The sequence below is a fragment of the Carica papaya genome, chromosome 1, assembly GCF_054855325.1.
Source record: "Carica papaya isolate Zhongbai chromosome 1, ASM5485532v1, whole genome shotgun sequence".
NCBI classification, from domain to species: Eukaryota; Viridiplantae; Streptophyta; class Magnoliopsida; order Brassicales; family Caricaceae; genus Carica; species Carica papaya.
In genome coordinates this window covers 25,116,837-25,134,340 of record NC_142309.1, presented here as the reverse complement: position 1 = coordinate 25,134,340, position 17,504 = coordinate 25,116,837, and the positions used below count along the sequence as shown (strand labels likewise).

Here is a 17,504-nt window from a genome sequence, read left to right as displayed (position 1 = left end):
AATCTTAAAGAAACGTGGCAAATTCCGCTGGTAATTTATAAATTTTTAAATATCACAATATTTTATTATACTCTAAATGACTCAAATTCAACTCCGCATTCACCTTAGAAAATTATTAAATTTAGTTTAAATTTTAATAATTTAAATAATATAGACTTTTAAATAAATATATATTTTTATTTTAAATAAATTTTATGTATGATTCAAACTTGAGGATGTTTTGTGGTTTTTTACCTTATAAAATATAAGTTGATATTGATAAATTTTAAATATATCAAACAGTTAATCTTAAATTTATAAGGTATTAAATACATTTTGGTGCACATATTTAATAATTTTATTTTAAATAATAAATATATATAGTATTAACTTAATTATGTATAACGTAATATTTGAATAGTATTATTTTTAATTAAACAATGAAGATGTAGAAAAATATATTTCATTAACACACGATTTAACAAATTAAATTATTTTATCAAAATGTTGTATTTATTAATTATATTCAAAATTTTAAAATATGTATTTTATTTGCATTCATTTATTTTTTATAAATATGTAATGTTAAGTATATTATTCATTTATCTTAATTATTATTTTTTGCACATAATATCCTACGCGAAAACAAATATAAGATCATAATTTTTTTATTAACTTCTAAGACTGAATGAATAAATATGTTATGCATATAGCATTTAAAAAAAAAAAAAAGGAACAGGCTCCCCCTCTTTTTCAAAGGAGGGTATGTTATATTAACGGGGGAAAGAGAAGGGAAAAGGAAGGTCGGATTTTTTGAAGTACATAGAGTATGTGTTTAAGTAAAAAGTCAACAGGATATTTTATAATAATAAATTTCATATTTATGAAGGAGATGGGTATGAATATTTTCTTCTTATAGAATAAGCTTTTATTTTTAAATTTTTATTAATGCACTACTCACAAAAATATGATTCAATTAAAATTTTTATATTTAAAGTGACTGAGTAAATAACATTATTAATTATAAAATATATTATAATATATAGAAATTAAAAATGTAACGTAACATTGTAAATATTATTTATACTTGAGACTTGTTTGAAGAATGTCGAGTTTGTGTTATTATAGAATATTGTATCCCAGAGTAATAATACTGATAATTTCACTAACAATTTTAATATTTGACATTATGTCAACTCAAAAATAATAATTTGTTAAATAAAATTTAAATTATTTAACAAAATATCTTAATATCGAAGTTTTACAACCCCTTAAATAATGTATATATTATTAGACTTTTCATAATAATTTGAAACAAATTTTACCTGTCGTTTATGTTATTCCCTTCATACTTTGTTAGGATCGACTTTTGAATCACATGTATAACCTAACCGCTAGTATTAAGGTAATAGTTTCTCTAATTACAATAAGAGCTTGTATTTATTGTATTTGTAAAGAACTGTGGGCTCATTGGTTGTGATTCTAAGTGACCTCATTACACTTGGATTTGAGGCTCCACAAAAATTAACCTCAATAAAATTTATTTCATATTATGGGACATGCATAATATATTCGTTTCATAGAATAAAATATATATTTTTAATACAGAAATTGTAATAACCGAAATTAATTTGTAAAATTTAAAATTTATGTATAAAATTTAATTTTTAATTTTATAAATTATTATTTAATGTAAACATAGGAAAAAAAATAGGTAAAAAATGAAATTAAAAATAATTTTGGAAGAAATGTGTGAAAATTTGGATTCTAAAGGTGTTTCTGAAAGAAAAATCGAAAACTTGGAGTCAAAATATAATTTATAAAAAATGTGTCACGTAGGACGCCTAGTCAATAACTCCGACGAATCGGAGCATGCTTCGTGGCAAGGCACGCTGACGCGATGCCACGCGGGAGGCCACGCTGACGATCCGCGTACCCGCGACCGGACGGTCCAGATCAAATCATGATAAACGATCAAGACTCACTTCCTATTTAAACGCGATCGGTCGATCCATGTCAAATGCGATAGACGGTTCAAATTAAAAGAAGACGGATATAAATACTCTTCTTCACACCAAACCCTAACCCTAGCCATAAGACCCCCCCGTCGGAGAAGAAGAGCCAGTCACCGGGAAGGGAGCCGACCGTCGTCCGCCGCCACGCCTTAGCCACTTCCGACTAACAAAAAAGGTAAAAAAATTTCAATTCGCTCGAAATTCAATTTTAAACACCCAAATGGTCAAATCAGAGCAAAAGAACTTGTGGATAAGATAGAAATCACGAGTAAATCCCGATGGCACCATCGTAGGAAAAAGTAAAAACTACATCTGATGAGGCTCTTTCTAATTCTCCTTTCGTGTAATTTTTTTACCATTGTAATCACCATTCTTTTTTCTACAGGTTGACCGAAGCAAAACACCCAACCACAAAGGTGAGCCGGTAAAGCTGTTGCACCAAAAACTCCACAGCCAATAAACTTGGGTTTTTCAACTTTTTTTTGCCAATCGATACCCATTAACATGTTTTCTCGTAGGAAAATGTACAAAACTAGCCGAAATTGACTAAAACTGGCCAAAAACAGCTAACTCGAAGCAAACCGCGGTTACAAGCGGTGGTGCCGTCGTCGGAGCATGGCAGAGCTGTCGTGCCGGAATTTCAGAATTGGCCAAAAATAATTTCTAACACTGATTTTGAATTTTTTTGGGTATATCTAGGTACTTAAAATGTGTTTTAATCCCCGAAAAAAAATATAGGGAACTCGAGAATCGTTAGTAGGCACAGCTGAAAGTTTAGCATTTCGGACATCAATTTGAGTAAGAATTTCTCACCTTATTCCTTGTTATGGAATTGAAGTAAATAATGTGGTCTTTTGTACAAATTATAATGGAGGCAGAATCGATTATTTATTACTGTTTACCATGTTTAACTGAGTGATTTATTTTACAGTTTGAATGCTTGATAATACACCTGAATTGGTATGATAACTCATTTGTATTTTTTTGATATATATATTGCATGTTTTACATAATTTACAGTTAAAATTGAAAAATTAGAAGATACATAGAAAATCCTACCATGAACATTGCCTCATACGGGACAGGGTATCGAGTATTGGTAATTTGGTGCTCATACCGGATGGGGTATGGGGACAGTCCGTTTCATCCTCATACTGGACAAGGTATTGAGAGATTGTATTTCTTGGCGCTCATACTGAATGGGATATGGGGACGGTCCTTAGTTGAAAATATTGAAAAAAGATTCACACGTAGTAGGGACATCCCAATGGACCTTCACGGATACAAGTAGGCTAATAAATGAAAAAATTGTTGTTCCGATTAATTGAATATAAAATTATGATATTGTTATATTATTGACTCTATAGGTCAGTTTTAGAAATCTCGCTACGGTAAACATGCAGTAAATGATTTTATTTATGATAAACGAATTTTACTTAAATTAAGAGCTCCATTAATTATTTTTATCATTTCTACCAACTTTTATTTCTGTGTCAGTAAGTAGCGTGATATTTTTACTGTACTAGTATAGCTCACTCTCTCAATTAACTATTTCAGATCGAGAAGACCAAGATCCAAAGACCGATCTGCAAGAGGGTTGCGAGTAGAATGTTTAGTTTGTTTACTTCTCATTTATTTCTTTGACTATTAATTATTCTTTTAGAATGGTCATTCTCGTAACCCTATTGGGTATCCTGAATTATTGTCTAAGAAATGTAAACCCTAACGTTATTATTTCACTTTCGCACTTAATTTATAATTTATTTTCTTTCAAGTCCATGGACTGTTACAGTTGATATCAAAGCCTTGTTTCTCGGAACCATTAATTGCACAAAATCCTTAGGAAACACCAAAAATTATGAATTATCACTCAATTATTTTTTTGTGAAATGCAGGTACAAATAGATGAGGAGAGGAAGACTCCCACTAAACCGAGTAGTCTGGGAGGGTTCGCTTCAAGAGGATGTTGATTGGCTATTTGAAATACTGGAGAGACTTATTGTTGTCCAGCATGTCCGGAAGGAAAGGAGGGAACTACCCAACCCTCCCCTGCTGCCCTAGGTTGAGCCACACCTGCAGCGAGAGGATCCTGAACTACCCTGGTTCGACTCTGCTCCTCCACAGTACCATCTAGCACCACCACAGTATGATCCGGTACTCCAACCACATTATCACTCGGCACCACCACAATATAGCCCAATCCCCCAACTGCATCACCCAACACTACCACGGTATAATTTGGTGCCTCCACCGTATCATCCAGTACCACCACTGATCTGTATCATCTTGACTTGGTTCTTCTTTTTCTATTTTTTTAAGAAAAGAATACCACTTCTCCTACCCGTATCGAATAGAACATGCTGAGCCAAATCTTCTTCATGTAAAACCAACTTGATTTAGATTGGGAGGAGTTAAGTTCTTTTGATGGGCTACTATGAGATACAACACTGTGATCTCCATTGGAAGTACGACATTGTGGCCATAGGTTAAGGCAAATGGAGTCACTCCCGTAACTTGAGTGATAGACTTACGAATCTCATCCGGTTGACACCCCCTTTTTCAAAGAGAGCATTTTTTATAGTGACTGCCCCATGGGAGACCGCTACAAGGCCATCCAGTTCATCCTGAACACAATCTAGTCCCTCTTCCAAGGGACCTAGTTCTTCCCATGATGGACCCAGACTACATTGAGATGTATAAAAGACTAAATTCATCTACTTTTGCAGGGGCATCATCCTTTAAAGAGGCCGAATACTGGTTGACTAAGACAGAGAGGCCTTTACGACTCTTGGGGTGATTCCCAAATAGAGAGTCATACTTGCCACCTACATGCTAATGGGAGAGACAGGCCGCTGGTGACAACTCAAGCAGGCCACCCAGCTCGTTCAGTCACTTGAGAACAATTCTTGACAGCCTTTAATGTAGAATATCTTCTAAAACATCTCCGACATCTGAAGAAAATGAAGTTTGCACACTTGTTCCAGGGTGACATGACTTTATCAGAATATGCTCAAAAGTTTCTAGAGTTGGGCCGGTATTCCCCTAAGAGCATGATTGATGAAGGTAGGAACGTAAAAAAGTTCGAGTGGGGTCTCCGTCTTGAGATCAGACAGCAACTGTATGTGTTCGAGCTTAATACTTACTCGGCTGTTCTAGCCAAAGCACGTCTAGTGGATAAGAACCTTTGCATTTTTCCTCCAACAATAGGGAACCCCAGGCCCTCAGCTTCATACCGCGGACCAGCATCTACTACATCTGTTCAACAGAACAAGAGACCTAGGCTGATGACTTAGGCTCCCCCTCAAATTCTAATAACAGGACGTTGTAGGACTTGCTAGCACTGTGGCAAGGATCATTGGAACCAACCCTGCTATTGCTTTAACAATACTTACTGCATATGTGGGAGTGCTCAACATTATACGAGAAAGTGCCCGAGAAATCAGAACTAGGTCAGACCTCCTATCCAAGACAGGGCTTACAACCTCACTCAGCAATATGCAGAAGCCAACTCATACGTGGTACAGGGTACGTACACTATCTGTAATCATCTTGCATATGTTTTGATTAATACTGGTGTCTCACATTCATTTGTTTCACATATTTTTGCATCAACCTTAAATGTATTACTTGAAAATTTTAATTCTATGTTATTTGTGTCTACTCCTGGGAGTATGACACTATTGGGAGAGGTTATATATAGAGTCTGTATCATAGATATAACAGATAAGAAATTGAGTATGGACCTAATAGAGATCGACACGAGGGACTTTGATGTAATCCTATAAATGAACTGGCTAACAGCGTATCACACCACCGTAAATTATTTTCATAAGAAACTTGTATTCAACCCTCCTAATGAGGATTCATTTACAAATTAGTAAAAAAATTTAACATTTGTTCCCTCATGGCAAATTTTTCTATTAGCAAGTGCTTTAATCCGGCTGTTTTCTCTAACTAAGCAAACTCAATAAATAAATTTATATTCAAGAGATTTCAGTAGTTTGAGACTTCTCGAATATATTTCCGGATGAACTACCTAGACTATTAGTAGACAGAGAAGTTAAATTCATCATAGACCTTCAGCCAGGTACCCAGCCTATTTCAGTTGCTCCTTACCGCATGAGCCGTGTTGAGATAGAGGAGCTGAGAAAACATATTAATGAATTATAGGATAGTGGATTCATCAAACATAGTGTGTCCTCTTGGGGTGCTGGAGTCATATTTGCAAGAAATGGAAATTGGACGTTGAGGTTATGTATCGACTATAGAGGTCTGAACAAGATCACGATCAAGAACAAGTACCCCCTCCCCAGAATCGATGATCTTTTTTATCAGTTGTAGGGTGTCCAGGTCTTCTCTAAGATAGACCTGCGTTCAGGTTACCATTAGGTAAAGGTCAATGCAAAAGGCATTCCCAAAATATCATTTCGAACCAAGTACGGACAATATGAGTTGTTAGTCATATCATTTAAACTAACCAACGCACCAGTTATAATCATGGATTTGATGAATAGGGTTTTCAAATAATTCCTGGAGCAGTTTGTCATTATCTTTATCGATGATATCCGTTTATTCAAAAAGCAGAGAGAAATATGCTCACCATCTGATTCAAGTTTTGCAGGTTCTCAGAGAAAAAAAGTTGTATGAAAAGTTGAGTAAATGTGGGTTCTACCTCGAGCAGATTACCTTTCTATAACACATCATATTAAATGATGGAGTGTCAGTGAATCCCAAAAAAGTTGAGACAGTGCGCGGCTAGGAAAAATTGACTCAGTCAAGGAGATACGTAGCTTTCTAGGGATGGTAGGTTATTATCGTAGGTTTGTGAAAGGGTTTTCTAGCCTAGCTACTCATTTGACTCGGCTCATAAAAAATAACGTCAAGTTTGAGTGAAACGAGGATTGTGAAAGGAGTTTTTTCATAATTAAAGAAATGGTTGACTACCGCACTTGTGGTGGCCTTGCCGAGCGCGTCGGATGGATATACAGTTTATAGTGATGCCTCCTACCTAAGGTTGGGTTGTATTCTGATGCAGCATGGGAATGTCATAGCCTATGGGTCCAAACAGTTGAAAAGTCATGAGAAAAACTACCCAACGATGACTTAAAACTTGCTGCGATTATCCACGCCTTAAAGACTTTGCGTCATTACTTGTATGGGGAGACCTTTCAGATTTATATTGACCACAAGAGCTTGAAAGACATATTCACTCAAAAGGATCTCAATATGCATAAGATAAAATGGATAGAACTTCTCAAGGATTATGATTGCAACATCTTACATAACCCGGATAAAGACAACGTGATAGCTGATGCACTCAGCAAAAAAATTGCAAGCATATTAGCTCACTTGATGATTTCAGAATATAGGGTAATAGGAGTCACACAACAGGTATAACTTCAGGACCTGAAGAGAGTCACATGTTTGGTCTATCTAACTATTCAACTCGAGTTAATCGAGAGGATAAAGGAAGCTCAGTCCGCTAATTCCACCCTAGCAACTCTCAAGAAAGATGCAGAACAGGGAATTAATTCAGAATTTCGAGTCTCTATCGGTGGGTTGCTTAGATGTCAGGACAGAGTGTGTGTTCCAGGTGACAGTGAGTTGAAAAGGGACATCATGACAGAGGCCCATAGCTCAAAGTTTGTCATGCATCCCAGAAGCACTAAGATGTATCAAAGTATGCGACCCCGATTTTAGTGGAACAAGATGAAAAGAGATGTGGTCGACTTTATTTCTAAGTATTTGGTATGTCAGCAAGTCAAGACAGAGCATCAACGTCCAAACGGACTACTTCAGGCATTATCAATTTCGGAGTGGAAGTGAGAATATATCACAGTGGATTTCGTGATAGGATTGCTTAGAGCACACTAGGGACATGATGTCATTTTGGGTAATTGTTGACTGACTCACTAAGTCTTCCCACTTCTTAGCCATCAAGATGACTGATCCCTTGAACAAGGTAGCAAGAATATATATCCGGGAGATAGTCAGGTTAATGGAATGCTAATGATAGTAGTGTCCGACAGGGACTCCAAGTTCACTTATCAGTTCTAGTCTAATTTTCAATAAGCTATGGGAACGAAACTGTCTCTTAGTACTGTATTCCACCCTCACACCGATGGACAATCAGAAAAGACGATCAGCACACTGGAGGATATACTACGAGCTTGTGTTCTTGACTTTGAGGGCCATTGGGATGATCATTTATCCCTAATAGAGTTCGTCTACAATAACAGTTACTAAACAAGTATTGACATGACTCCATACGAGGCATTGTATGGCTGTCCATGCAGATCGTCGATCTGTTGGGAAGAAGTGGGTGATAAAAAATTATTTGGCCCAAATCTTGTAGAGGAGACTACAGCCAAAATAGTTAAAATCAGGAAGAACATTCAGACGGCTCAGAGCAGACATGTAGCGCCCGGACCGAGAAGGAGGAAAAAAAAAAAAAACCACGTCGGCAGCCACGTCAGCAGGCCCGGTCAGCAGTCTCGGTCAACCGGAACCTGCCACGTGGTAAAACCACGTTGTTCCAAAAAGGGCCACGTTGGCGATCCGCGTGGGTGTGATCGGACGGCCCAGATCAAGCGTGCGATCGGACGACCCAGATTTAAAACAAAATGGACGGCTGAGATCAAAAGGCAAGGGGTTATAAATAGAACCCCCACACAAGACCACAAACCCTAGCCGCCTGCCGCTCGCCAGAGAAGACGAACCAGAAGCCGGCCGCCGCCACCCGCCGCCGCACCGGAGGAACTTCCGACCGCCGATCGAGGTAAATTTTGTACCCCCGACTCATTTTTCCACGCTGATACCTCCTGTGGCCAAATCGGAGCCAAAATCCCGGCCAAACGGCCGGAATGCACGGCCGAAGCCCAGCGGCGCCGCCGCGCCCTTCTCGGTTTTTGCCTCCGATGAGGCCCTTCCCGGCCTCCGTTTGATGCAAATTTTATATCACCGTGATCACCACTCTTTTCTCTACAGGTTGACCGGAGCCGAATCACCAAAACACGAACCTCGCCGGAGAGCTGCCGCACCCGATAGCGCCGCCGCCGGTAAGCTCCGTTTTTCCGTGATTTTTTGGCCCCCCGAGGGCCCTAGGGTTGTTTTCTCGCAGGGACCGATGCGAGTGTGGCCGAATTCGGCAAGAAACGGCCGAAAATAGCCAACCCGAGGCGAATCGCCGCCTCCAGCGGCGGCGCCGTCGCCGGAGCACGGCGGAGCCGCCGTGCCAGAGTTGCGATTTGGGCCGAAAGGGGCCCTGGGCCTAATTTGGGATTTTTTTTGGAACACGTGCAGGTACCAGTAGTGCGTTTCAGTTCCCCGAGGAAAATTCAGGGAAAATTAGGGACAGCCTGTAGGCGCACTGCGAAGCCGTGTTCGGACCCCGAAACGAGTAAGGACCCCTCACCCTATTTCCTATCACGGTTTTAAAGTTCAATAAATGATAAAACGGTATTTCATGAATCAACGAATGTGTGAAATTGCTTAAGGTCGCTAATGGAGCCCGAATCTAGTGTATTTGTCGGTTAACTGTTATTTGGCCTGTTTTACAGTCTTCAATGCAGCATGAGGTTCGATGTTTCCATTTTATGGTTTCGTATGCATATTGTACTGTTTTATTGATTATGGATTGAATGACTGGGGTGTTGATACTGCATGTTGTGTGTTTGGCATAAATTATCGTTTAGCTTGTTTGTATGTGATTGAAAATGCTGACTGAGGGAAAAGGCGAATGAAAGATTACGTGAATGGAAATTGTATAATGTGTTCAGCCTGACTAGATATCCTGGGAGATGGTGGACGGACCGGGTCCGTAGGGAACCCTACCGGGATTGTGGTCTCCCATACCAGACGGGGTATGGAGATCTTATGTGTTTTGGCGCCCATACCGGACGGGGTATGGGGACGGCCCGTTTCACCCTCATACCGGACGGGGTAATGAGGTCTATGGTTTGGCGCCCATACCGGACGGGGTATGGGGACGGCCCGTTTCACCCTCATACCGGACGGGGTAATGAGGTCTATGGTTTGGCGCCCATACCGGACGGAGTATAGGGACGGTCCTGGAATATAATCTCAAGTGTTAAGGATTAACGGTTAGCGGGACCCCTATGGATCCCTATGGATACTAGTGGGCTTGTGAATTAGGAAAATATGTTGTGAAACTATTGAATTACGAAAAGTGTGATAGGTATTATGTTATACAGTTCATATATATGTTTTCATGATGATGATGATGTTATTGCTTTCGTATATTGTTTTATGAATTTCACCGAGGTGAGTAAATGGTAAAGGTTTTATTTTCGATAAAAGGATTTGTTGTAAATTATGCTCCATTGGTCTTTTTGTGTTTTTCTACCCACCTTTACCTCCGTGACGGTGAGATATCGTGATGTCTTTACTGGGCTAGTGTAGCTCATTCTTTATTTAATCATTTCAGATCAAGAGGACATCGTTCCCGAGCCGCTTCCGCAGGAGGACGACGAAGGGGACGCCTAAGGACTCCATAATCACCTTCGTAGTTTTTACTTTCAAGTTTCTCCTTTAGGTAGTTTAATCTTTTATATTTTGTGAGCACGTTTTGGTTTTAGTGTAAGGGATGTTATTCAAATTTTGACTTCGCTTCCGCATTTGATATTTTTAATATACACTCCATTTTAAATTTCCGGGACCGTTACAAGACAGAAGAGTTATGCGGTTACCCGGATGAGGGATTTAAAATTTGAGAAAGATGATTGAGTGTTCCTTAATGTCACTTCTTTCAAATGAATTAGTAGGTTTGGCAAGAGGAAAAAACTAAATTTCTAGTTTATTGAGCCATTTGAAATCTTAGACAGAATTGACATCATCACTTACAGGCTGGTACTGACTCCAGAACTATTCAGGGTCCATAATGTGTTCCATGTGTCTATGTTATGTAAATACAACTCGAACCCCTATTACGTCCTGGCCCATGAGCCCCTTTTGCTCTAGGAGGATCTGTCTTACGAAGAAATACTGGTGGGTATTGTGGACCGAAAGAGCAGAGTACTCTGCAACCAAGAAATTCCCTTTGTTAAGGTCCTATGGCATAATCACACACACAGAGAGGCCACATGGGAGCTAGAAGCAGACTTCAAAATCCAGTATCCCCAACTGTTTGATTGAATGAGAGAGAGGCAAATTTGAGGAACCAAATTTTCTTTAAGGGTAGAGAGTTGTAATACTCGAAATTAATTTGTAAAATTCAAAATTTATGTATAAAATTTAATTTTTGATTTTATAAATTATTATTTAATGTAAAATTATGAAAAAATAGGTGGATGATGAAATTGAAAATAATTTTGGGAGAAATGTGTGAAAATTTGGATTATGTATGTGTTTTTGAAAGAAAAATCAGAAACTATGAGTTAAAACATAATTTAAGAAAAATTTGTCACATAGGACGCCTAGTCAGCAGCCCCGACGAACAGAAGCGTACCGCGTGGTAAGGCACGTTGACACGGTGCCATGCAGAAGGCCATGCTGGCGATCCGCGTGCCCGCAATTAGACGATCCAGATTTATTTCCGCACTCGTCGATGGTCCGGATCTATTCCCTCCTTAGATGTGATTAGACAGTCGCGATTAAACATGATGAACGGTCTAGATCCACTTCCTATTTAAACACAATCGGACGATCTAGATTAAATCACGATGAACGGTTCAGATTTATTTCTTATTTAAATACAATCAGACGGTTCAGATAAAATGCGATGGACGACCCAGATTAAAAAGAGACATATATAAATACTCATCTTCACACCAAACCCTAACCCGAGCTGCCATACCCCCCGCTAGAAAATAAGAGCCAGTCGCCGAGAAGGGAGCCGACCACCGTCACCGCTGTGTCGGAGCCACTTTCGACCGCCAAAAGAGGTAAAGTTTTCCTTATTTGCTCGAAATTCAATTTTAAATACCCCTATGACTAAATCACAACAAAAGAACTGGTTGATGAGCGAAAATCGCGAGTAAATCTCGACGGCGCTGCCGCGAAAAAAAGTAAAAATCACCTCCGATGAGGCTCTTCTTGATTCCCATTTCATGTAATTTTTCTACTATTGTAATCACTATTTCTTTTTCTATAGGTTGACCGAAGCAAAATATTCAACCGTGAAGGTGAGCCCGCGAAGCCGCCGCACCGAAAAACTCCGTCGCCCGTAAGCTTTGATTTTTTTTTACTTTTTTCAGCCAACCGCCGCCCCTTAATGTGTTTTCTCGCATGGATGGGTACAAAACTGGTCGAAATCAGCCGAAAATGACCAAAAACAACCAACCCGAGGTAAACTGCCACCGCAGGTGGCAGTGCCATCGCTGGAGCACGATGGAGCCGCCATGCCGGACTTTCAGAATTTGCCAAAAAGGGTTTCTAACACTGATTTTAATTTTTTTGAGTATTTGTAGGTACTTGAAGTATGTTTTAATCCTCAAAAAAAAATTTAGGGAACCTGGGACCGCTAGTAGACGCATTTGAAAGTTTAGCATTTCGGACATCAATTTGAGTAAGAATCCTTCACCCTATTCCTTGTTATGGAATTGAAATTTAATTATAAATAATATGGTCTTTTGTACAAATTAAAAAATATCTATAATTAATTACATGTTACTAATGAAGTCAGAACCGGTTATTTATTACTGCTTGTCATGTTTAACTGATTGACTGATTTTACAGTTTGAATGCATGATAATACACCCGAATTGGTATAATAACTCAATTGTATTTCCTTGATGCATGTATTACATGTTTTACGTGATTTACAGTTAAAATTGAGAAATTGAAAATTAAAGGTAAACGAAAGATTGTTTAATTAAGTGAAAAGATGAATGATAACCTTACTGGATATCCTTAGAGATTGTGGACGGACCGGGTACATAAGGAACCCTACCCTGAACGTTGTCTCATATCGAATGGGGTATCAATGATTGGTAATTTGACACTCATACCGGACGGAGTATGAAGACGGTCCGTTTCACCCTCATACCGAATAGGGTATTGAAGGATGATATTTCTTAACACTCATATCGGATGCGGTATATGGACGGCCTGGTAGTTGAAAATGTTAAAAAAAAGTTCACGCGTAGTAGGGACATCCCTATGGAGTCCCATGGATACCAGTAGACTGATAAATGAGAAAGTTATTGTTCCGACTGAATATAAAATTATAATATTGTTATGTTATTGACTCTATAGGTCAGTTTTAGAAATATGCAGTAAATGATTTTATTTATGATAAACGAATTTTACTTAAATCAAGAGCTCTATTAGTTATTTTTATGATTTTTACAAATATTAATTTATGTGTCGATGAGTAGCGTAATATTCTTACTGGGTTAGTGTAACTCACTTTTTCAATTAACCATTTCAAATCAAGAGAATCAAGATTCAGAGCCCAATCCATAAAAAGGTTGTGAGTAGAACATTGAATTTGTTTATTTTTCATTTATTTTTTTGATTATTAGTTATTTTTTTAGAATAGTCATTTTCATAATCTTATTGGATATCATAAATTATTGTGTAAGGAATGTAAAGCCTAACACTATTATTTTGCTTTCGCATTTAATTTATAATTTACTTCATTTCAACTTCACGAGCCGTTTCAGAAATCTTAAGATATTTGTAAACAATAAATAATTTTTTTAAAAAATATATTTATAAATTTTAAAAATAGAAAATCAGATAAGTTGATTTTTAAAAATATTTTTAAATTTTTAAATAATATAGAGAGTTAAAAACCAACTAACAAATATTTAATATTATTTTTGTCTTTTAAAAAGAATTAAAAGAAATAGTATTGTTAACAATATTTAATTTAATTAATTAAAAAAAGGTAAATACACAACTTTTTATTAACAGGAGAGCAAAAAATAAAAAATAGAAATGGCTAAAAAAGTAGTTTTTGAAGGGCCTGCTTGCAAAATAAATAAATAAATAAAACTAATCTCTGACACGCAAACGATAATCATCATCTCTCCGTCCAAGAGGAACACGGTCATCATTGAGGGTTCGGTTATTGACGAAAAGGACCTGAAATCAAGACCATTAGGCGAAGAAATCATGGGCGGCCATGACGCGATGGAGGTTGCCAAGACAGTTTTGGAGGTTGCTGACATAGCATGGACTGCCGTGGACTGCTGCCACCATCACGGCAACCCCCATAAGGACGAGGAATCTCATGATGATCAATACTTACTCGACGGTGATGAGACCAAGGTTTTGGGACGAGAATTGGAATCTCTTAGGTCAGAAAACCGGCATCTTAGGAGCTTACTCGAGCAAAACCTCAAGCTTCTCCAAAATCTCTCCGAATCTCCCGCTCTATTACAAGATTGCCCTCCAGATGTATGTAAATTGCGTGTTCATTTCGTTTTTAAAGAAAATTTTGCTTCTATATCTTGATTGTTTGAGCTTTCTTTACTTTCGGGAAATGACTATGTCAATGAGTGTATTGGCGTCGTTCATGAGAAGAAGTCTAAAGTTCAAATGATGAGTTGGTATTTCTTTTTTTTGTTATTTGGGTATGGTATGGGGTTCAATTATCAATTTCGTTATGCCGTTTTTGTTGGAAGTTCATACTTTTAGGATACAAATGCTACTGACTTTTTCATGACATGGAGAGTCCTGCTTAACTTTCCTGCTTAGCTTTTTGGTTGAGAAATGGCAATTTTTTATCGATGTTAAACTATAATTTTCACTCTAGATTGATTTTTTGTCTTAATCTTGCGCGTAATTTCTTCTTTCCTCAAAAAATGCAGCTGTACAAACGTCTAATATCTACTGTGAATTCTAAGGATTTCTTGACTCGGCTAAATTCTTTTAGCCAGGCATCAGTAGATGGAACTGGCAACGAGTTCCCATTCAGAGAGCCCACAGGTTGTTGCATCAAACCAATTGCTGTTCTCTCTATGTGTACATTGATTTCTGCTGTACCTACATTTGTTTGTTAAGTTGTATAACCATATAATCTACCTTTCCTTTTGGGTCATTGATTAGGAGAAGATTTGCATTCAGCTGAAGTCCTCATTAATGTTGACCATGATCAACCCAGTTGGTGGGTATGGGTCACTGATGACATGGTTCCAAGTAAGGTCGAAGAACGAAGTGGAATTGATGATGAAAATTATGTAATTATCACTGAGGAACACGTGGTAGATGGCATTGCCAACTTTATGGCTAAATGCATGATTTCACATCCAAAAGCTCGGGTACCAGGCAATTTAAACGTAATGATCAATATTAACTCTTCAGGCTGTGCCTTACACATTTACATTCTTGGAATTGCAGGGTTTGGCACCAGAGGAGCTGCAGAAAAGTAAGTTCACAGTTTTAACTTTTTTCTTTCTGGCTTTATCTAAAGCAGGCCAACCTGCTTAGAGCATGTCTATAGTTACAGGCCAGAATGTGCAACCCCGGAACTAGAGCCAGGGTATAAGTTCACAGCTTCGCCAACTGATCTCAATGCTTTTCTGCCTGTAAAATATTAAGATGTAGAACCTTATGATTTTATTGTCACATGATTCATAAGGAAATTAATCTCTAGTTTTTCGTCCTGTTACTATCTTAGTAATTAGCTATTCATGGGCATGCATGAATATCAACTTGATGAACATCAAAGCACTAGAATGCATTATTGTGTGCATGAGGTCATGAATGATTTGGCACTGTTCAGTTGATTTTTTTCTTTGTTTTCCTGATGGAGCATGATTCTTTCAATTGCCTAACTTGATGCCTTGGACGTTATAAAACCTGTGTTCATCTGTTTTTTGAGTTCATTGATTGGCCGAATTCAATATTTTAGCTCTACGCTTAGCACCATTTACCCAACTTTGGTATGAACTATCTGGATCCATCATAGTATAATTCTGATTAGTTAAATTTATTTTGTTACTTATTTTAGTGACGTCAATCATTTTGTAGTTTTGGCCAAAGAGTTGGGTGGTGGGAGCAAGCTGGAGAAGCTGGAGAAGGTGATGAATATTTGGCATGCTGGAAAAATGTTCTATACGCTCTCAACATGGGGGCTTGCGTTAATAGGGTGAGTTGTACTTCATCTTTCAAGCATTGCTTGCATTCATTGGCACTCACGGTAAATCACTGCTCGAGGTTGTCAAGGGAAAAATAAAAAGGAAACTAGTGAATAAATTTAAAACCTAATATTTTACGCATTTATTAAAAGATGGGAACTATACTTCCATTTTCATACAGAGAAATCCAGAAGTTTTTGCGATCAACTGTCTTCTTCTCAATTGAGTAACATGAAACTTTTTTACCATTAAGATAGTAATCAAGTGTTACACACCTAGTGCTTCAAGCAAAAGATATTGACAATGTTAATGTAGGAAATTTTTTTTGACATTTTGGATAATCTTATATCTTCCTTGAAAGGAATTTTATTTAGAGAGCTTTTTAGACTACTTTGGTCTTACTGAGCCGCACAGACAGGCTAATTTAACGTAGTAACTATGACTCAAACAAGACATTGTATAATGAAATAAGAGCAGCCACATTAGTAGCCTTGCTACTCAGTTCTTTTTCCCTAAAAAAAATAACATACAAATGGGCTTTTAATGGATTTTCTGCTTACATCTTTTTGAATAGATTTTTTGTTCTGTTGATCTGAGTTGTGCCGTTATGAAAATCCCAGTAGACATAAGACTGCTTTTTCTCCATTCCTTTAAAATATACTGGAGACAAGTTAAATATGTTTCTTTTCTCCTTTTTTGACATGGGTTTTTGATTCAGGTTGTACAGGAGCCGTGGTGTTTTAAAAATTGCAGCAAAGGGTGTTCACAAAACGGCCATGGTTGTTCTAAAGGCTCTCTGAAGTACCGTTTCCACTAGATGATTGTTGTCGCGTAATCAATTTATACCCAAAAAATTCATGCTGTTTGCGTGTGTGCATAATAGCTGAACTTCCATTCTCTTGATTCCATGAAGACAAATGTAAATATTGTAAATACATGCTTTCAACTCTATTATAGTGAGCGACTGCATTGAATATTTAATTGATCCATTTCCATGATCAATTTCCAAGCACATCATTGGTGCATTGTCATTGATCAGGATTTTACTTGTCAAGCTGGGAGTTGGCATGTCAGGATTTAGCTCCAGAGCTCCATTGCAAAGCTTCTACTAAAAATTCCTCACACTCTCTCATAATATCCTTTGAAAAAAAAAATCGTCCAATATGTTATAACTCCATATTTATTGGATTTGGAAAAAAGGAAAAGATCTTTGTGTGGACCATGTTTAGCAGTTTGTAATATCTATTTTATTATATGATAGACATTGTAAAAGTGTTTAATAAAGGCCAATTTTCAGAAAATAAATAGTAAAAACAAGATTATAGAAATGGAGTAATTCGTTGCAAATTTAAGTTAAAAAATTTGGTAAAACCCATAAAATATTCAATTGACTAAACCATAAGATAATTTCAACTGCCTTGATTTCTCAATGTTGCTCCACAGATACTTCCCGCACAGTGGAACA

The 17,504-nt window shown here is 37.5% G+C and overlaps 1 protein-coding gene across 2 annotated transcripts; it reads left to right on the top strand.

Annotated features, from left to right (window-relative positions):
- Positions 1–13,956: 13,956 nt before the first annotated feature.
- On the top strand, positions 13,957–17,020 carry LOC110816797 (elongation factor). 2 transcript variants are annotated; one of them, XM_088222484.1, is made up of 6 exons: positions 13,960–14,357; positions 14,771–14,888; positions 15,009–15,220; positions 15,300–15,327; positions 15,933–16,050; positions 16,758–17,020. In XM_088222484.1, the coding sequence occupies exons 1-6, from the start codon at positions 14,073–14,075 to the stop codon at positions 16,837–16,839; spliced, it is 843 nt and encodes a 280-aa protein (XP_088078610.1). In that variant the 5' UTR covers positions 13,960–14,072; the 3' UTR covers positions 16,840–17,020. The 2 variants fall into 2 exon arrangements, 1 of the variants encoding a protein (XP_088078610.1); XR_015821444.1 differs by lacking the exon at positions 16,758–17,020 and having other exon boundaries at positions 13,957–14,357; positions 15,300–15,441.
- The last annotated feature ends 484 nt before the right edge of the window (positions 17,021–17,504 follow it).